The sequence below is a fragment of the Hemiscyllium ocellatum genome, chromosome 17 (assembly GCF_020745735.1).
Source record: "Hemiscyllium ocellatum isolate sHemOce1 chromosome 17, sHemOce1.pat.X.cur, whole genome shotgun sequence".
Lineage (NCBI taxonomy): Eukaryota > Metazoa > Chordata > Chondrichthyes > Orectolobiformes > Hemiscylliidae > Hemiscyllium > Hemiscyllium ocellatum.
The window spans coordinates 68782144-68804209 of record NC_083417.1 but is presented as its reverse complement, the minus strand read 5'-3'; the positions used below and the strand labels follow the sequence as shown (position 1 = coordinate 68804209).

Sequence of the window (22066 nt, the reverse complement as noted above, 5' to 3'; positions counted from 1 at the left end):
CTTACCTCTGCATACCTTGAAACTGTCCGGTCCCCCTGGAGTCAAGGATCTCCACGCACACATTCAGGACACCACCAACGCCCTCCACCTCCTCCATGATTTTCGTTTTCCCGGCCCCCGACACTCATCTTCACCACAGACATCCAGTCCCTGTACACATCCATCAGCCATGCCAAAGGCCTCCAAGACCTCCGTTTCGTGCTCTCCCACCAACCCAACCAGTACCCTCTCACTGACACACTCATTTGATTGGCTGAACTGGGCCCTCACCCTCAACAATTTCTCCCACATTCTCCAGACTAAAGGGGTAGCCAAGGGTACCCGAAGAAGCCCCAGATATGCCTGCCTCTTTGTCGGGTACGTGGAGCAGTCCATCTTTTGCAGCCAAACCAGCACCATTCCCCGCCTTTTCTTCCGATGACTATCTTGGCACCATCTCATGCTCCCACGAGAAGATTGAACAGTTCATCAACTTCACTGACACCTTCCACTCCAACCTCAAGTTCACCTGGACCATCACTCTGGCACCTCCCTCCCATTCCTTAATCTCTCCATCTTCATTTCCGATGACCAAATCAACACAACCATCTACTCACCAACTCCCACAGCTACCTGGACTACACTGCCTCCCACCCTGCCTCCTATAAAAACGCAATCCCTTATTCCCAATTCTTCCGCCTCCACCTCATCTACTCCCAGATGGTCTCCTCCTTCAAAGATCACAATTTCCCCTCCATCTGTCCCACCTTCCTTCCAACCGATCTACTTCACCCTCCTCTCCGACCTATCACCTTCACTCCCACCTTCATCTAGCTATCACATTCCCCCCTAATCCCACCCCCCTCCCATTTATCTCTCAGCGCCCTTGGGTCACCCCCTCATTCCTGATGAAGAGCTCATGCTCGAAATGTAGACTCACCTGCTCCTCGAGTGCTGCCTGGAGTGGTTTTCCAGCGCTACACTCTTCGACTTTGATCTCCAGCATCTGCAGTCCTCACTTTCTTCCAATCAATATCAGGGAAGTTAAAGTCACCCATGATAATAACCCTGTTATAGAGTCATAGAAATGTACAGCATGGAAACAGAGCCTTCGGTCCAACCCGTCCATGCCGACCAGATATCCCAACCCAATCTAGTCCCACCTGCCAGCACCCGGCCCATATCCCTACACACCCTTCCTATTCATATACCCATCCAAATGCCTCTTAAATGTTGCAATTGTACCAGCCTCCACCACTTCTTTTGGCAGCTCATTCCATACACGTACCACCCTCTGTGTGAAAAAGTTGCCCCTTAGGTCTCTTTTGTATTTTTCCCCTCTCACCCTAAACTGTTACTTCTGCACCTTTCCAAAATCTGCCTCCCAATCTGCTCCTCTGTGTCTCTGTGGCTACTGGAGGTCCTGTAGAAAATACCCAATAAAGTGACTGCAGCTTTCCTGTTTCTGACTTTCACCCATACTGACTCTGTAGACAAACCCTCCTTGACGACCTCCTTTTCTGCAGCTGTGATACTATCCCTGATCAGCAAAGCCACTCCTCCACCGATTTTACCTCCTCCCCGCCCATTCTTTTGAAACATTTAAATCCTGGAACATCCAACAACCGTACCTGTCTCTGTGATATCCACATCTCCACAATGGCCACAACATCATAGTTCCAAGTACTGATCCATGCTCTAAGTTTGTCACCCTTATTCCTGATACTTCTTGCATTAAAATAGACATACTTCAACCCATCACAATGAGTGTACCTTGGCCCTATCAAGTCCCTATCTCTCCTCACAGACTTTCTGCACACTGTATCTGGCTGTTCACTATCTACTCTGTCATCTGATCCGTAAGTCAGTTTCCTACCCCCCCTGCCAATCCAGTTTAAATCCTCCTGAAGAGCTGTAGCAAACCTCCCGTCCAGGATATTGGTGCCGCTCCAGTTCAGGTGCAACCCGCCCTTCTTGTACAAGGCCCACATTCCCCAATGATCCATATATCTGAAGCCCTCCCTCGTACACCAGCCCTGCAGCCATGTGTTCATCTGCACTCGCTCTCTATTCCTCGCCTCACTGACAGCAATCCTGAGATTACTACTCTGCTCGTCCTGCCTCCTAGCTACCAACCTAACTCCCTATATTTTCTTTTCAGGTTCCCCTCCGTTTCCATACCTATATCATTGGTGCCCATGTGTACCATGACTTCTGGCTGCTCTCCCTTCCCTTGAGAATCCTGCAGACTTGATCCGAGACATCCCTGACTCTGGCACCCAGGAGGCAACACAACATCCCGAAATCTCGTTCACAATTACAGAATCTCCTGTGTGTTCCTGTCACAATTGAATCTCTTATCACTTTTGCTTTCCTATTCTCCCCTCTTCCCTTCTGAGCCACAGAGTGAGGCTCAGTGCCTGATGAAGGGCTTTTGCCCGAAACGAAGATTTTCCTGCTCCTTGGATGCTGCCTGACCTGCTGTGCTTTTCCAGCAACACTGTAATCTTGACTGTGATCTCCAGCATCTGCAGTCATCACTTTCACTGCTGTGGCCTTCACCTTGCACTGTCTTATCTATTCCCTTTCCCTCTCCTGACAGTCACCCAATTACCTTTGTCCTGTAATGTAGGTGTGACTACCTCCCCTGTTAATCCTCTCTATCACCCCTAATCAGTGTAGGATTCTGGCCTTTTCTTTCCCCACCCTCACCTCATTCAAGCACACTCAGTATTAGCATCTCCACTGTCAGCCTAGGTAGATCAACAGTTATCTCTGATGAGGAATCACACCTCTGCTTTTTAGGTCTGTGTGGCTCAGTGATACCTCACCATAGGTTCTGGGGTAATTTCAGAGCATGCCTTGAGGAGCTTATGATAATATATACACAGTGGGAGAGTGGGCAAGTTTGACCCCACCCTGTGTGTTTTGAGCTTTTCTAGAAGGATTTGACTCATGTGACAACATGCAATAATATTGGACATTTGATGCAGTAAAATATCCCAAGGCACTCTAGGGTTGTAATCAGACAAACTTGACATCGAGCATGATGTCAAGTTGAGCAAAAACATTGTCAAAATATGAGAAGAGAGAGAGAAAGATGGAGAGATATGGAGAAGGAATTCCAGAGTTTAGGGCCTGGGTAGCCAGCAGCTTAGATGCCAATCATCGTGCAATTAAAATTGAGAGTGTAGTCAGAATTGATATTGGAGGAGGGCAGAGTTCTTGCGAGGGCTGGAGCATCTGGTTAAAGGGCTGGAGGAGAGCACAGAGTTAGAGAGGGATGAAGCCATTGAGGGGTTTGAAATTAAGGATGAGAATTTAAAATTGAAAGTGTTACTGGACAGGGGACCAGTGTAGGTCATTGAGTACCGCGGTGATGGAGTGAAAAAGGTCCATACAGTTCACATGACATCACAGTTGCTGGATCATGTACAAAAACAAAAGAAGTAAAGGATAGTATGCATCGCTGATTAATATTTTCTGATTTTGCCCATTACAGTTGGGACCAGGTTGTCCACCAGGCGTGTGGGTCTGCAGCACAGATATGATCCTGACTGTCCCCTCCTATCCAGGTAAAGAAACACAAGTAATTATAGGATTGTATTGACAAAACCTGTTCAGAGCCTGAAGCATGATGCAGCATACAGATGCTACCTCTCACATGATCAAATATTCATCCGATGTGTTCTCTGCCCATGAGCTTAAACAATACGTATCGGTTGTATCATTGAGTGTACCAATGCTGCTGTCTTCACATGGCATGCCGGGCTCAGTGAGAAATTGGAAATACTGGTTACGGTTTCCTTCACCAAAGCAGGGAAACTCCTATAGCCAGCTAACTTCAGCAGAGACCAGGAGTGGAACCTAGGTCAGTAACATTCTGTGTTAGATATCTCTTCTTTCAATTCGTAACAGAGTATCTGGTGGAATTAGGGCTGGATACTCTGGTGAATTTATAATTATTTTTGTTTTTATCATTGCATTCTTATCGTTACGTTGCATAGAGGCCTGAGATCTAGCCATGTGGTGTTCAGAGATAACTAAGTGAACAGTTTGGTCATTTTATGTTTATCGTGCCCTTTGGAATGTTATAGAAAGGTTAACCAGTATATTTAACAGTCTAACAAGCTGCTGTTTCACTCCCTGAAAAAAACAAAAACTTATTGAAAGAAAAGAAACCAACCACACCAACCGAAAAACCAAAGGACAAATTTTTTACTTTTTAAAACTTTTACTGTGACCATGTAAGCCAAAATCATCATCATTTGACAGTGCTTCAAGTAAAAAGGAAAATTTCACGTTGATATCCATGTAGCACAGGTATATCTCACTGAACCACCGGCACCCATGCCAATCCCTACACGCATAGCAGCATTTCAAATCAACATCATTGAACTTGAATAAAAGCAAAGTACTGTAGATTGTCAAAATCTGAAATAAAAGCAGAAATTGTTGCAACAGGTCTGGCAGCATCTGTGGAAAGTTCAGGGAATGCAAATGGTAATAGAGGACTAATATAAATGTCGACGACTAATATAAATTAAGATAGATGTGAGTAATACAAAGTAGGTAACCCACAATCTGTGCAACCACAATATGTAGTTTGAGAGAGATGCAGGTTGGCATGTCATCAAAGTGAAGGTGAGTGTTCATGCTCGGAAACTGTTAAGCACAATAATGAATCCTGAAGGCTGTAAAGTGCTTCTGTGGAAAATAAGGTGCCATGAGAAATCCCTTTTTCTTTTGCTCTGGTACCCTCACTATCTATTACACCCACTCCTCTTTCCTCCATAAATACCATTTGTTTTAGTCCCGTCAGTTCCAAAGAAGTCATATTAAAATTGAAATGTTAACTCTGTTTTTCTCCCCACAGATGTTGCCAGACCTGCTGAGTTTTTTCAGCACATTCTCCTTTTATTTGTTCTCTAACTCGGTCACTGGAGCGTAGGGTCTTTCCCGGATACCAGATTCAGCCTGCAGGTTGCTTTTGTTGGATACTATAAAGTTCTAAAATGTAGTGAGCATTAAAAACAGCACATCCCTTTCTTCGGTAGGATTACAACAGTTTTGATGCATTGAATCCCCAAAGACTCCTTTCTGTGCCTCTGAAGTTGCAGCGTTTGGCTGTTAGTCGACTTTATTCAATTAGTGTTTATAGGCTAACATTAAAAATAAGGAGAGACTGAGAGGGAAGAGACCCTGAAGATGGGGCTATCCCGGAGGGTGAAAGCACAAGCAGAAGAAACAGAACTCACAGTTCCCATGAGGATTGTATACTCTGGAGGAAGCTGCTCTAAGTGTGAAGAAAATACAGAGTAAGAGTGGCCAACTTTCTAGGCACTAGTCCATCCTGTGGCGTAAATGATGCTGCGCCAGCTCCAAAACAAGACAGATGACAGCAACACAGTCCATGGTAGAAGATATTATTCTGCACAGTGTTTACAGACAAAGGATGAATTACTTTCCACTCCTCAGAGCACTGGTGCCTTTGCAGACTGTCTCTCTCTAGAGATGGTGGTTTTGCTGTGAGAGACCTATTCAAATTGTTTTCATGGCCACCTTTTGACTTGCTCACAAGTTGGCTGCGGCTTTGAATTTTTATGCATCAGATTCACTCCAGGCAGCAGCTGGTGACCTTTGCAACTTCCCTTACACTTCAGCTCGCCATCACAGATACATGTTCAAGTGAGCAACGACTTCATCTCATTCACTATCAATGATGTCAGTCATCTGAGAAAGCCAGACACGATGTGAATTGCTGGATTCCTGAAAGTCAATGATGTGATAGATTTCACACTTGGCCATCAAGGCTCCATTGGGCCAGCTAGGGGCATTGATCAGTCATAAAGGTTTTCTTCTGTCAAGGTCCAGTTGTGTGGTGGCTGTTTCAAAGAATTATAAGGTGTGTTTAGATCCTTAGATGCTCCTGGCTGCTAGGAGGTTCTGTCCACCAGAGCTATTGGAGGGTTGGGCTGCCCACTAAAGAGAGAGTTCATGATCAATGAGAAATCGGTCGACAGACACCGATTTGTGTTACAATGAGAACCACATATCTACCAAAGCTAACAGCCAGCAGACCAGTGAGATTTCAATGCTTTGGACGTCAACGTGACTCTGTGTTGTTCTCTGACTCGAATTGAGTAAATATGCCAGCATGGTGGTTCAGTGATTAGCACTGTTGCCTCACAGCGTTAGAGATCCAGGTTCGATTCCAGCCTCGGGCGACTGTCTATATGGAGTTTGCACATTCTCCCGTGTCTGCATGGGGTTTCTCTGGGTGCTCTGGTTTCCTCCCGCAGACAAAAGATCTGCACGTTAGATGAATTGGCCATGCTAAATTGCCGATAGTGTTCAGGATGTGTAGGTTAAATGAATTAATCAGGGGAAATGTAAAAGTGAAAGGGTAGGGGAATGGGTCTAGGTGGGATACTCTTTGGAGGATCAGTGTGGACTTGTTGGGCCAAATGGCCTGTTTCCATGCTGTAGGGATTGTATGCTTCCAAGAAATCATCATAGTGTCCTGCATCTTACATGACCTGGACCTCCAGAGGATGATCTAGCAGACTGAGCCATGTCATCTGAGGATGAGGAGAAGAAGCCATGCCAGCCAACAGCAGAACCTGGTTTACAACAGACTACAGCGTAGTGTTGTCCTTTGCTATCAGCCTCCTGGTTACGAGGCAGTAAGGGTCTCCTGCACAGTGGCAGCAGCAGTCTTATCTGTTGCCGTGCACACAGAGGGGTTGGTGTCAATAGCAAAGGGGTGGGCAAGCTGTCCATATCAGGAACATTCTAAGAGTTACCCCATCCCCATGGTGAAAACAGCAGCTCACTCACCGTCCTGAGCTCCCTTTTGCCATCTCAGCTTTCTTTTTCTTTTTATTCACCTGTGCGATGTGGGCCAGCATTTATTGCCATCCCCAGTTGTCCCTTGAGAAGGTGGTAGTGAGCTGCCATCTTGAACAGCTGCAGTCCACATGCTGTAGGTAGACTGACAAAGCCCTCAGGGAGGGAATTCCTGAGGGAAACCAGGCTGTGGCTGAGAGTCCAGGCAACTCATCCCTCTCTCACCTAGACAGTGGCACCGGCGCTCAGGTGCAGGACAATGGAATGCAGCTCACGTCAAATGCCAGGTATCCCATCCATCAGCTTATGAATCTGCAGTTCCATTGACAGTCTCTAATATGCACGATTGGAGCACTCAGGATTTCCTCCGTAATCTATGCTAGTGTGCAGAAACCTTCTGGAAGCTCTGCTACATCTCCACATACCTCCTGCTATATGTTTAGCCTCTGCTGTTTGACTCTGGAGGCTTTTGTCATCAGCCTGAGGTTCAGTATTTAGTTCATGTGCAGCACTCATCTGATGATTAGATTAGATTAGATTCATTACAGTGTGGAAATAGGCCTTTCAATCCAATAAGTCCACACTGACTCTCCGAGAAGTAACCCACCCAGACCCATTTCCCTCCTACTAATGCGCCTAACACTATGGGCAATTTAGCATAGCCAATTCACCCTGAGTTGCACATCTTTAGACTGTGGGAGGAAACTGGAGCACCCGGAGGCAACCCATGCATACACGGGGAGAATGTGCAAACTCCACACAGACAGTCACCTGAGGGTGAAATCAAATCCTGGTCCCCTGGTGCTTTGAGGCAGCAGTGATAGCCACCATGCTGCCCCGAATAACCTGAATACTTTTAGCTATGGACTGTTGTTCCCCAAAGCACCATCCACTTGTCGTGTCTTTTTTATCCTGCAAATTATGTTGTAATTTGAACTTGAATATGGTCAGCCTTTTTTCGCTTATTGAATATTCATCAAAATTGCTCAATGTCATATATATTGACAGCTGAATCGAATTGCTGCTTTGTTTAATTCATTTGAGCTCTTAAGTCAGGATTTTAAGATAATTTGACCTATGGATTTGTTTAAAACATATACATTAACTAATCTGACTTGGTAAATGTGAGGTTATCCACTTTAGAAGTAAAAATAGGTCAGAATATTATTTAAATGGTAAAAGATTGCAGCATGTTGTTGTGCAGAGGGACTGAAGAATACTTGTACATGAATTGCTAAAAGCTGCTTTGCAGGTGCAACAGGTAACCAGGAAGGTAAACGGAATATTGGGGTGCATTGCTAGAGGGAATGAGTTTCAGAGCAGGGAGGTTCGGTTGCAGTTGTACAAGGTGTTGGTGAGGCGGCACCTGGAGTATTGTACCCTATTTTGGCCTCCTCACTTGAGGAAGGATATACTGGCTTTGGAGGCAGTGCAGAGGAGGTTCACCAGTTTGATATCAGAGATAAAGGGGTTATCCTATGAGGAGAGATTGAGCCGCTTGGGACTGTCTTTGCTAGAATTTAGAAGAATGAGAAGGGATCGTATAGAAACATATAAAATTATGAAAGGGCTAGATAAGACAGAGGTAGGCAAATTGTTTCTGCTGGTGGGTGAGACTGGGACTAGGGACATGGCCTCAAGGTTAGGGGGTGTAGATTTAGGACAGATGAGGAGAAACTGCTTCTTCCAGAGAGTAGTGAATCAATGGAATTCTCTGCCCAAGGAAGCAGTAGGGGCAGCTTCATTAAATGTATTCAAAACACTGTTGGATGGTAGGGAAATTAAAGGTTATGGGAATAATACAGGTAGGAGGAGCTGAGATGCTGGATAGATCAGCCATGATCTTAATAAATGGTGGAGCAGTTTTGATGGGTCAATTGGCCTACCCTTCTATTAATATGAAACAAAATCAAAGTTTGAATACAAATCTTAAATTTACTGTAGGAAAAAAAATCCAGGTGTCATAGATGGTTCTGAGAGCGTTGTCTGCACAGTTCTTCCTAATTTTGTTTGTTTAAATGATTGATCCATTGACTGTGATGTGCTTGCATTAGTGTGCGTAACCCTTTCAGCAAATTTGCACGTTCCCACTGAGCTGCTTGTGTCTATAATAATACTAGTTGTTGCTTGAGGATATGACAGTTTACGTTTTCCTTCAGTTTACGTTTTCTTCCTCGGAGCTTAATGTCAGTCTCCCAGAGTTGGTGGCTGCTGTTGCTAATGTTTTACCCGTGAGGAAAATGGACTAGAATTATGAAGGACTCCATCACCGTTTCAGCAGATTTCAGAGATACACGTTTCTATACACACTAATTTTAAAAATGCCAAACATAATCTCACTCTTGCTCCCTTCAAAATTGAGTTGCAGTCTTTTCTAAATACTGTAAACAATCAAAATCAATCTCAACCACACAGCTTTGCTGCACCCTTTCCTAATTTTCTCCCTGCCCTTCCCCATTTGGCATAATCTTTCCATCAGCAAGGTATGGCCTCTTGGAATTTCATAACCCTAAGACCATTCTCCACAACCTGGACAGCTAAAGTTCTGCACCATTAGTTGCTGGCCAACTTAAGTCTGCCCTAGAATCTCACATGCCTACACAGGATGACTTGTCTGCTCCATTCTGCCTCTGCACACTTGGTGCACATCACACTCTCACACACCAGTTTGAAATTTAAAAAGTTGGAATTTACCTCTGTCATCATTAACAATCATTCAGCTTCTTACAGAAAAGTAACCAGAACCTTTGAATAACCCACAGCTCCTGGCCTTCCTTGCAGGCTCTATCCAGGCTTCTTCTCTGTGACAGGAAGATCACCTCTTGACGTTGCTTTGTATGAGAAACTCGTGCTGATTAATCACAGCCTGGAGGATGACTTACAAAAGGAATCATCATTTAACCCTGGGGCTGTCTATGGTCTGAACTCTCCCATTACCTGGCAACCGCAATGGATGGTGAGGGGTCAAAGCTGACAATGCTGTCGATAGGCAGGATGTCAATCAGCCTCTACAGAAGAACAAACTGACTCAAAGTTAGGAATGTAACTCTCTTTCTGAACATTTCTTATTCAGAAGGGGATTAGTATGTTCTTTCCCCCCCGGCAAGGGTTTTGAATCAGATACTGCAGGCACAGTGCCCACCAGAATGGAGAAACATGCTCTCAAGTCTGCTGTTTGAGCTGTGGATGTACCATCATTTTAGACTCATTTCAACCTACAAGAATCATCATGTGTATATTTTCTTTCTGAAGCTGCCACCAGCCTGAAGCCGTTGTGTCTTTAAATGAGTGGTTGTGACTAACCTCTGGTTCATCATGTAACTAAATCCTCTCACACCAGAAGAACTGAACTGCATAACCATTTCTTTCACCATTATTGTGAATAATGGGGTAGGCTAGGGTTGTCCATTATTGCTGCTTCCTAATTGCCCTTAAGATAATTGCTGTCTTTGGGGAAGGGGATTCCAGGATTTTCATTAAGGAGCACTTTCCAATTGGAATGGTGAGGTGCTCGGAGGGGAGCATGGTTTTCCCTGTACCTGCAGCCCTCTCACTGGTGGGGGTCATGGGTTTGAAAGATTCTGCCAAAGGAACCCCCTTCCTAGAGCTAATTTGTCAATCTTCTGCTGGGTGGTTGCTAATTGGTTAGCTGACACTCACTTCAGAATGCTGAAACAATGGGGTTGGGAACAAGCGAACTCCTCATTTCACACCCCTCACCACACTAGAAAATGTTAAAATCCAGTCCCAAGTCTCTCGACAGGGTCACTGGGAGCACGAGGCTTTATAAACAGTTATAATTTAATGGGTCTAATTCCAAGATAATGGACTAGAGGTTGTAGAAGATAGGTAAGGAGTATTTCTTCCTGAATCATATGACTCACATAGCCATGGAGTTGGACTTAGAGAGGGAAAAAGACAATAGAAAGCCATTGTAACAGTGGGTTACAGTCTTCCTAAAATATCACTGAACCCCACAGACACTAATCAGTCTGCAAGAATCTGACAGAGCATGGGAAGACAGGCAGCTGGCCCTGCACTAAAGCAAAGGAACTGTGACTCTGTTGGTCACCATATAAAGTGCGTGAGAAGTTATGTGCAGATTGAAGGGATGGAGTTTGCAAGGAATTAAATGAGGCTGGAAACTTCTCCTAGCTTGAGCTCGAGAGGAAAATCTACAGTGAACGTTATCCAACAAAGAAAGAAAAACAAGAAGCAAGTCTGAGAGCTGAGAATGCTTTGGACTGGTTCCTGGAGAATGAGGTATCTGCTTAATAGATAACCTAACCCTTGCATGTTAAGAGCCAAATGGGTAATTCGTTGTCAGTGGATTAGAGAATACACTACTAATGTTCAAACAATACTGCTTTTAGTTTATTATAGTAAAGTTTTTAAGAAGTCAAATCTTGTGAGATCCTTGCAGTCCGTCACTAGAAATCCTGATGTATTTTTAAAAATTATCAGTCTGTTTGGGGACTGTAGCAAAATTCAAGTACTTTGTAAATGTTAAGATGTTCTCTTACTCTACTGCTCTTTCAATCAGTGAATTTCAGATATCACCGCTTAATAGTTGGAAACAAATTCCTTTTGAATTCCCTTGAAACCTCCAATCCATTTCTAAATTTGTGCCTTCTGCTTATAAATCCCTCCACCCAAAAGAATGGGACCTTCATATATACTCTCTCCAGATCTATGCACTTTTACAATTTAATACATTTCATTTGGTTTCCACTTTACCAAAGGAAACAACCCTAGCTTATCTCATCATTAAAAATTATGCAGTTCATTGTAAACATCATCTGTATCCTCTCTCATACAGTCGCTTTTTTCTCAAAAGTCTTTTTTTTCTTGAGATGTGGGCTTTGCTGGCAAGGCCAGTGTGTGTTGTCTATCCCAATTGTCCTTAAACTGAGTGACTAACTCGGCCATTTCACAGGGCAAGAAAGAGTCAATTACATTGCTGTAGGTCTGGAGGCACATGTAGGCCAGACCAGATAAAGACAGCAGATTTCTTTCACTAAGCACGTTAGAAAATCAGTTGGATGTTTACACAATCAATTGCTGTTGCTACAGTGACAGTTAAGGAAACTAACTTTATATTCCAGATTAATTAATTGCATTTAAATTCTGTCAGCTGCACTGGTGGAATTTGAACCAATGTCCCAGAGTATTGTTATCACAATGCCACCATCAGCTTGTACAGTGACCAGATTTTCTTGCAGGACTCCAGCTGTGGAAGAACCAGTGTTTAATACAGTTTCAGCAGAATCTCCAAGCAAAAATATTATGTTGCTTATCTAACATAGGTAAATATGCTGTAGCCTTTTTGACCACATTATCTGCCTGTCTAGCTACCTTCAAGATTCTGTGGACAAGAACCCCTTGGTCCATCTGTTCTTCTATATTTCCATCTATGTGAAATTAATGTTACAGTCAGATTAGCTATGATTTTACTGAATAACAGACCAGGTTTGAGGGTTTAAATGGCCTACACCTGTTTCTAATTCCTATGTTCTTATGTTAATTAATCACATATTCCCCATCTCATTTATCTTTCACAATTACATTAGCACTCACTTCTCTGGATTGAACTCCATTTGCCCCTTTTCTTTCCACCTTACTAGTCCATTAATATCTTACTGTAGTCTACAGTTCTCTTTCTTCTTTTGAAAGATCTAACCAATTTTTATATGTTTATAAACTTCTGAATTATAGCCCCTGCACTGAAGATTTAATATGAGAAAGGTACTGAAATCTATATTAAAGGGAGTGATAGCACATTTAGAGATGCAAAATCTATTAACAAATAGCATAGATTCCAAAAGGGAAAGTCAAGTTTAACTTAACCTGAAAAACTTCTTTGAGGTATCCAAATGAGTAGACCAAGGAAATGCAGTAGACATTTTATACTTGAATTTTCAAAACATCCTTAATAAAAGGTTGTATGACAAAGACTCATAACAAAGTTTGAGGCAAGTGGAGTTAATGAATAAACATCTTTAGATACAGCAAATTGGCCAAAAATAGCAAATATAGAATAGGGTTAAAAGGTTTTAATCAGATTGGATTAAGGTAGAAAGCAATATTCCAAAAGGATCAGTGATGGAACCCTGTTATTGACTATTTGTGTTATTGATTTGGACCTTGGAACAAATAATTAATATCAAGATTTGCAAATGATACCAAACTGGATGCAAGGCTGAAATGATTAGAAGAGTACACCACAGAACACTTAGACAGAGCACAGTTGGGATACAGAGTAGAATCACTAGGCATTCCTTGTTAATTCCTGTAAATATCTATTTATTTAGTTAAATTACCCTCATCTTCCAAAAACCAAATAATTACCGTCCACAACTGAAGATCTCACTTGGAGAACAAGACACTGTAATACTCACATGACGATAACTCTGTCTCTTCCTGGTGCCCCCCTCGGTCACTACTTTGGGGGGGTTGCTGGGTATTCCTGTTCTTTGCTGCTTATCACCCCTGCTGGTGTGATTGTCACTGCTACTGGCATTCCTCTGGACACTTCACCTGATTGTGAAGGTAACTTCCTACTAGTTGTGAGGCTGGTTACTAAGGCAGAGAAATAGTCACGACCATTTCATACAACCAGTTTGACACTGCACTGGGATTACAATCCAGGGTGATTTGAAATTAAAGCAGTGCAAGACTCTTTGCTCCACAAAACCTTGCTTTGCTTCTCTCGGGAGTTAAACAGATCTTTCAGTCTGGATTTTGATGAAACCTTTGTGGTTGTGATTTTAGGAAAGGGGATGGACACTATGATAATGTGAAACTGGAAGTTTAGAGATTTTTCAGTAGGGTAAAATTCTGTAATAAACTTATAAGGTTTTGCTAACTTCATTTTTAAAATACTGGGAAATTCTAATTAAGTATGTAAATACATTTTATCTAGATTTGAAATACAGTCTAAACTTATATAGAATGCAATGGTTCTTTTCCTGAGGTCTCAGAGAGGCTTTTGTGAATTAAATTGGCCATACTGAATAATGTCTGTGTAATATTAGTTTAATATAGAGATGGGAAGTTTGATGGAGGCATGTCTTGGAATGTATTTACCTGCGATTATTAATTCCCTTCATGAGATTAATTAATAAAATAGCTCAATTATATTCAATTTCTGCCCCATAACTGGGCTCTCCCTTTGGAATACTGCATTCAATTCTGGTTTTCCTGCTCTAGGAAGGATGTTGTGAAACTTGAAAGGGTTCAGAAAAGATTTACAAAGATTTGCCGAGGTTGGAGGGTTTAAGCTCTAGGGAGAGGCTGAATAGGCTGGAGCTATTTTCCCTAGAATGTCAGAGGCTTAGAGAAGTTTATAAAATCATGAGGGGCATGGATAGGGTGAGTAGCCAAGTTGTTTTCCTCAGAGTCCAAATCTAGAGGGCATAGGTTTAAGGTGAATGGGGAAAGATTTAAAAGGGCAGCTCTTTCACACAGAAGGCGATGTGAGTATGGATTGAGCTGCCAGACGAAGCAGCGGAGGCTGGTGCAATTAGGATATTTAAAAGGCACCTGAATGGGTATATGGATAAGAAGGATTTACATGGATATAGGTCAAATGTTGGCAAGTGGAACTAAATTAATGTAGGATATCTGGATGATATGGATGAGCACAGTTTCCGTGCTGTACAGCTGTATGGTTATGAATCAATAAAAATGTAGTTGCCTGTTTGAAAACTGCAAATTTACACAGACCCCACCCCTCTGAATTCTCACTGTATGCAGGTCAAATTACATAGTCTCATGTTCTGAGTTTTTATTTTGCAAGACCTCAGAACTATACAAGTCCTCACCCTCAGCTTCCACACTTTTTATATCGTTGCTCTTTCTTCTGGACTCTCCTCCTTCCATTAATGTCAAATCCAGATTAAGTATCATATCACCACCACTTTGTAATTCAACTTGTTACCTCTACTGTTCATTTTATTGTATTGTACTGTATTATAATCCTTGAACCTTCTTCCGGATTTCTCAATTTAAAAAAATACAGGTGCCTGACATCATAGTTGCCTAAATTTCTCAGGAATATTCAAAAATGTCAAGGTTTGAGTTTAATAAGGGATTCTTACAGTCAGAAACTCCCTTCAAAAGAAGAAAAGGGAAAAAGCAGTCTTGCTGCAGGACACTCCAAAGAGCTTGACAGCTAATTACATAGAAGGTCTTACGAGGAAAGGCTGAGGTACTTGAGGCTGTTTTCATGAGAGAGAAGAAGGTTGAGAGGTGACTTAATTGAGGCCTATAAGATAATCAGAGGGTTAGGTAGGGTGGACAATGAGAGCCTTTTTCCTTGGATGGTGATGGGGGACATAGCCTTAAATTAGGGCTGATAGATATAGGACAGATTTCAGAGGTAGTTTCTTTACTCAGAGAGTAGTACGGGCATGGAATGCACTGCCTGCAACAGTAGTAGACATGCCATCTTTAAGGCCATTTAAATGGTCAGTGGATAGGCTTATGAACAAGAATGGAATACTGTAGATTAGATGGGCTTCAGATTGGTTTCACAGGTCGGAGCAACATTAAGGGCCGAAGGACCTGTACTGCACTGTAATGTTCTATGTTCTATAGTTTTCAAGCATAATACCTGTTATAATGAAGGCAATTGAGACCATAAAATGCTTCCAAGAAAAGTAGTAATGACCAGATAACTCTGTTTTAGTGCTGTTGATTAAGAGATAAATGTTCCCCAGGTCTATGGGGAGATCTCCCGTGCTCTACTTTAAAACAGTACCATGGGACCTTTCACTTCTAGCTGGAAAAGCAGACTGGGTCTTGGTTTAACATCTCATTCAAAAGACAGCATTACCATAATGCCTCATTCTCTGAGTACCACACTTAAGTTCAGTGTGCATGAAGCCATGTTCCCCTAGCATTCATACTCTGTTTGTTTCACAATAACCACTGTCTTTCTTTTTCTTTTAGTAAGTCTTCTCACCCAGGCACCTGACACAAAGCATTTTAAGTTGTGTACATTATCAGCTTTACCATGGCAGGCAGCAATTTGATAAAGGTGCCCTTCTAATCAAATGTTGCTCTTTAATCTCCATCAGCTTGAAGGTTTCTTGTGACTGAATTCAAAGCCCCGATCACATGCAGTGCAGTAAGCTGTATCAGGATGCTGATGATGTCCATTTGGTATCTGATCCTCAGGAGAAACAACACTGCTTAATCAGCTCTGTTTTCCCTTTATCAAGATTGATGAGTTCCATCGAATGAAAGGTGCTGAGTGATAGTCTGGCTGTCTCTAAAGAACCAATGTAGTCTGTCATGGCTCCCCCAAGAGATGGTTGACTGGCTTCCTGTTAGAAGCAGAATTCATGTCAGCCTGTTTATCACTTTCTGATAAGTCAGCAAGCATTTTTAACTGGGTGATTTGTCTCTGAGTTAGATGAGGGGCTTCAGTATTCATCTTACAAATGGCAACATCATTAGGGTGATGCATTGCTTGCAAACATATCAAGAGATACATTGATCAAACCTAAGGTTAAATTTGCATTCACTGTCCAAGAGAGTAAACACTTGTGAAAATTGTTTATGGAGTTAATGAAATCAGCAAAACAAAAATAATTTTGGCTAATTAAGAGCCAAGTGATAACACTGTAATACCAGAAGACGGGGTGCTGCTTCATTGACACCCATGTGATCAATATCCTCCTGCTGTTGACACCATCACTTCCTTTACTCACTTGTACAATATGTAATAAATCTGACCATGATCTAATGAATGGTGATATTAATTCTTAATAACACCATACAGAAATCAGAGTAATTATAGTACTTGACCGATCATTAAATAGTAAATTCCTTATTAAATAATTGCTTGCTTGATTAGATCATATCCTGACAGATTCTTTTCTGTCAATTCACCTCAACTACACACTTATAATGGCCTGAAATCTGTGCTAGCTTTGCGCCTGGAATCTCAAGGTTGTTCTCAATGTAACAAGGACAGGAAGATGAATTTGAATAGTTATTCTCAGCTGGAGAAGTAACAAACCTGCTCAGTAATGAAATAGGCTAAGTTTCCTATGAACCAGGACTTTGAATATGGTAATGCTAGTCACAATTGCCACTTCATTTCTATGAGGCACATTCAATGTTACAGTTGCTTGGCAGTTCAGGACTTGAATAATGCTGAAAAGGGAGTTATGTTGTCAAAGGTTTTTGTCTTTCACTCTTCAGGACAAAACACAAGAACCACAGTCTTACCAAGCTGCCATATAACTGAGAGAGCCACGAGTCTTAGACATATTTGTGTGGGCGGCACAGTATTTAGCACTGCTGCCTCACAGCGCTAGAGACTCAGGTTCAATTCCCGACTCAGGCGATTGACTGTGTGGAGTTTGCACATTCTCCCCGTGTCTGCGTGGGTTTCCTCCGGGTGCTCCGGTTTCCTCCCACAGTCCAAAGATGTGCAGGTTAGGTGAATTGGCCATGCTAAGTTGCCCGTAGTGTTAGGTAAAAGGGGTAAATATAGGGGAATGGGTGGGTTGCGTTTCGGCGTGTTGGTGTGGACTTGTTGGGCCGAAGGGCCTGTTTCCACACTGTAAGTAATCTAATCTAAAAAAAATTTCTTTCGGTTGCAAAAGGAGGGTTCATGTTCGCAAGTATAAATTCAGCTCATTATGAGTTTAACTGATATTCTGAAATTGGTTTTCATATAGTCAATTAGGATTAATTTAGAATTCTTCAGATGTTATTTTATAGTTGTACAGCACTTACCGGATTCAATGTCTCCTTCAGAACATAGCACCTCTTAGTGTCAGCACACTTTTTGTTCCACACTGAATTATCAGTGTGACTTACATGCTAAAATCAATTGTTATGGATCAGACCAGCGCCCCCTCATAATATTTTAAGGAGGTAGCCTGGACCCTAACTTTTTCTTATTTTAAATGTAAATGTGAGATGCTGTGTTTCAGATGCAATTTGATTGGTCAAACTACTCAACATTAAACAAACACAACTTATTCAAACACTATAGTTAAAATACAAGAAAAGAAAGAGGAATATGGAATAACTTAATTCTATTGGAAAACTTAACAGAATAATACAGTAACTATTACTAATTAATTGTTCCAATATTGTAACATCCCATTAACAAACCCTTGGCAAAAGGCAGATACAGAAAATAGGTTGACTTACATATAGGATTCCAATCCAGGAGGAAAGAACATCAGAAGACAATTCTGAGAGAGACAGAACTCCAGTTTTCAGTTGGAGCAAAAAAAAGATATAGCAGCTTTTGCACAACCCCAGCAGCTTCTGCTGCACGTTACACCTAAAATCCCTGAATAAAAGCAAATTACTGCGTGTGCTGGAATCTGAAACCAAAAAAGAAAATGCTGGAAAATCTCAACAGTTCTGGCAGCATCTGTAAGGAGAGAAAAGAGCTGATGTTTCAAGTCTTGAAACGTTAGCTCTTTTCTCTCCTTACAGATGCTGCCAGACCTGCTGAGATTTTCCAGCATTTTCTCTTTTGGGACCTAAAATCTCTGTTTCTGTTGGAAGGAGCTTGATCACACCCACAGCTGTGTCTGTTGTTCCAAATTTAAAATAAAATACTTAAGGCTCCACAAGTCTTCTCACAGATTGTTCATTATCTAGCCCACAATCTCCCTCTAAAAGAAACCAGGGTAAAACACATCCCTTAAAGCCACAGTATCATTACACAAAGGAGTGAACTCTTAATCCCAGTATTGTGATCTTCACCCCTACACTGGCTGCTTGTTTTGCCCCTTTTATAGGCTGCCAATCCTTTATTTAGTGAATTCATTTAATCAATTGTTTTTATTGGCTCTTTAAGTGTAAAGAGAGTGTAAATAGAACCGATTTGCTATCATATTGTAAGTTTCTTTTAAAGGTTTTTTCTCTACAGTGCTCTGTTAAGGAGCTGTCAATTGATTTAATTGTTCTCTCAAAAGAATTTGAAGGTAAACCTCTGCAAAAAGAAGTATAAACAGCCACTTGGGGTTCTTTTTACACAGTGGTAGTATCATTATCTACGGGCCAGAAGGTTTAATTTTAAATCCCACCTCAAGGTGTGATGAAAATGTGAAAGTTATGAATGTGTGTCTTGACATGTCCAAACAGGTTGATTAACAATATATATGAAGAGACACTTGGAAGGTGATAGCATAACAGGAAAGTCGTTGCTCCCTCCACACTTCGCATCAACTCTGATAAACAGTCATCTAGATTCGAAACATTAACTTGCTCTGTTTCCATGGATGCTGCCTGACCTGCTGTGATCTCCAGGATTTGTTGTTTTTAATGTTGGAAGGACACAGGTTCAAATCCCAACCACAGCAGTATTTTGTCTTCTGGTGAGGTGACAGGGTTCTGCTTGGTTCATAAAGGACTCTGCAATTGTATAAATTTTGGCCATTAAACCCAACTCTGACGTCTGCCTGTCTTTTGTGATTATGTCTATTCCCAAGTGCCCTGAGAGAGGGTGCGCAGAGTGCTCACTGATACAATTGTGGTCTTCCACAAACAGTGGGCACTTTGGGGTGGGATACATCATCTCTCATGGACCAAATTTTTATTTCACTTTGTACGTTTCAGTTGAATTCTTTTTTGCTACAATGCCACTAACTGTCTCACATGTAGTATTCTAATCCAGGAGGACACAACTTCAAAAGACAATTTTGAGAGAGAGAGAGAGAACCCCAGTTTTCAGCTGTAGCAAAGGAAGATATAACAGCTTTTTTACAACCCCAGCAGCTTCTAAAAGAGAATCCTTTAGTTTGTAAATTAATTTGGTTATTAGCTTGTATGTTTTTAAAATAGTATAAAGAGAATACTGGGTATTTATTTTTAGGGAGGAAATAGATATATATCTATATATTTTGCATTCTCTAAATATAGTATGAAGTATCAGCTTAACATCTGGTTTCTGCTTCATTATCTGGTTGCACAACAAAACACAATTTCCTCCCTCCCCGAGCAGTCTATATCATTCCTCTAGGATACCAAAACCAGCAGTTCCCTCTTCAATATCACCTAACATAATCATAACTCCAAATCATAACTTAATCGTGACAGGTATAAAGGCCTGAACCCTACCAGATCATTTAGCTTGCTGCCTCTGCTTCGATGGCTGCTGTGTCATAAATGTTCAAGATAGAGACTTCATCGCATTGCATTCTAGATTGTTGGACTAGTAATGTGTTATTTTAATGGTCTATAAATGTTCTGGTTTCTTTTTGTAGATATTTGCTGGGAAGGATTTAGTGGTGTCAAAGTGGTGTCTGTCCCTGGCACAGTCAGTTATGCCAGGAATCATGGCGTCTACCTTATTGACCAAGAGGTAAGAATCCTTTGTGCACAGTACTCCAAGCATCATTTTAGAGCCCACTTTCTCTGTCTCTCAATTCCAAGAAAACGTTGAGTCATACAGCACAAGAACAGACACTCGGCCCAACTGTTTTTTGCCAGCTGTAGTGATTGTACTGCAGTCAGTCAGCTGGACCTCATATTATGGGTTTCCTGATTAACAGTTCCAGTTAGGGATCCCTGCTTGATTTATAAAAGGGGAAGTGTCAAGAGAGGCTGATACTCTGGTAATTGACTCTGAATAAACAGTTCTATAGTCAGGGACTATTTACATGTAAACAAAGGGTGACTTTGTAATGGATACAGGCCTCTGAGGAGTTACTCCATCAGCATTTATGGTCTACATGAGTGATCTTCCATCCCTCTTCAACTTACACTATTGGCAAACTTTTCTGTTCTTCCAACTTCTGAATTTTTCCAACATGTTTATGAATAGATCTTTGCTATTTCCAGAACTATTCATTCTGCTCCAGGTCTAACCAAGCTTCAATAAAAGTTTAGCATTAGTTCTCTGCTTGTTGCTTCCATTCCTCATACTTTGTTTGTTTTTTTAATTACCTTATTAAACTGCATTGTTGTTCTGGGGTGGGGAATTTCAAGACTAGGGGGCACATTTTTAAGGTGAGGGGAGAGAATTTGCAAAAAAAGACGTGAGGGGCAATTTTTTTTTACATGGAGTGTGGTTCATGTGTGGAATGATTTTCCTGAGGAACTAATGGATGTAGGTACAATTACAATGTTTAAAAGACATTTGGACAAGTACATATGTAGGAAAGTTTTGGAGGGATATGGGCCAAGAGCAGACAGTTGGGAAATGTTTGGAATGGATTGATTGAACTGAAAAGTTTGTTACTGTGCTGTATGATTCAATGATTCTATCCCTTTGCTCCTCTACCCTATTTCAACTTGCATTAACCAAGCAGAGTATGGCTTGCTTATTCTTCCTGCCAAAAAGCACCACATCCAGATATAAATGAATTGACATTAACTAACCAACTGACTGCCAATTCTACAGGTTGATTGAAGTCTGATTTTATTGCAGTTTTCCTTTACATTAGCTGCAGCTCCCAGTTTGGTGTTTTCTTTACAAATGTAGGAATTCTACTGAGTGGAATGCCTCCTCACAGACCTGCTTCTGGGAAGATGCACCAGGCAGTAGGCTGTGGAGGGTACCCTAGTGTCGAACTGTCTGCCCCTCCTCTGTAGTGTGTATCAAGAGGGAGCATATGGTGTTCACTGTTGTCTTTAGACACTAGTTGGCACTACAGGTGATTCAACACCCTGGACAATGATATTTCATTTGATTTTAGTAAGTTTCCACTGACTCTGATTTGGTTTGTTTTGGTACAGTGCCCCACCATGGTCCCTATAACTTTATTAATGCTTAATAGTGTAGAAATTGTTTTGAATCCCAAGTCAACATCATTTACAAAAATAGAAACTGAGATGAGCTGAATCGAAGGAAATTTCATATGAAAGTGAATCATGGACATGACCCACATGGGTTTCCATTGCAGCATCTTTTATTCATAGAATCATAAAAGAACCATAGAATCCCTACAATGCAGAAGTAGACTTTTCAGCCCATTGAGTTCACACTGATTCTCTCAAGACTATCTCACCCAGCCCTCTGTACCTCCATAACCCATCATTTCCTGTGGCTAGTCCATCTAGCCTGCACATCTCAGGACAATATGGGAAATTTAACATGACCAATACACCCAACCTGCACACCTTTGGACCGTGGGAAGAAATCAGAGCACCTGGAGGCCACCCACGCAGACATGGGGAGAATATGCAAACGTCACACATACAGTCATCCAACTCGGGTCTTTAGCACTGTGAGGCAACAAAGCTAACCACTAAGTCT

General features: G+C 41.7%; 1 protein-coding gene across 2 annotated transcripts in view; it reads left to right on the top strand.

The window, feature by feature from the left end:
* Window positions 1–22066, top strand: part of LOC132824028 (L-fucose kinase) — a 363536-nt gene that overhangs the window by 278499 nt on the left and 62971 nt on the right. For both annotated transcript variants that reach the window (XM_060838278.1, XM_060838277.1), the window contains exons 6-7: window positions 3482–3554; window positions 20073–20170. In XM_060838278.1, coding sequence (XP_060694261.1) covers window positions 3482–3554; window positions 20073–20170 — 171 coding nt within the window. The remainder of the gene's footprint in view (window positions 1–3481; window positions 3555–20072; window positions 20171–22066) is intronic.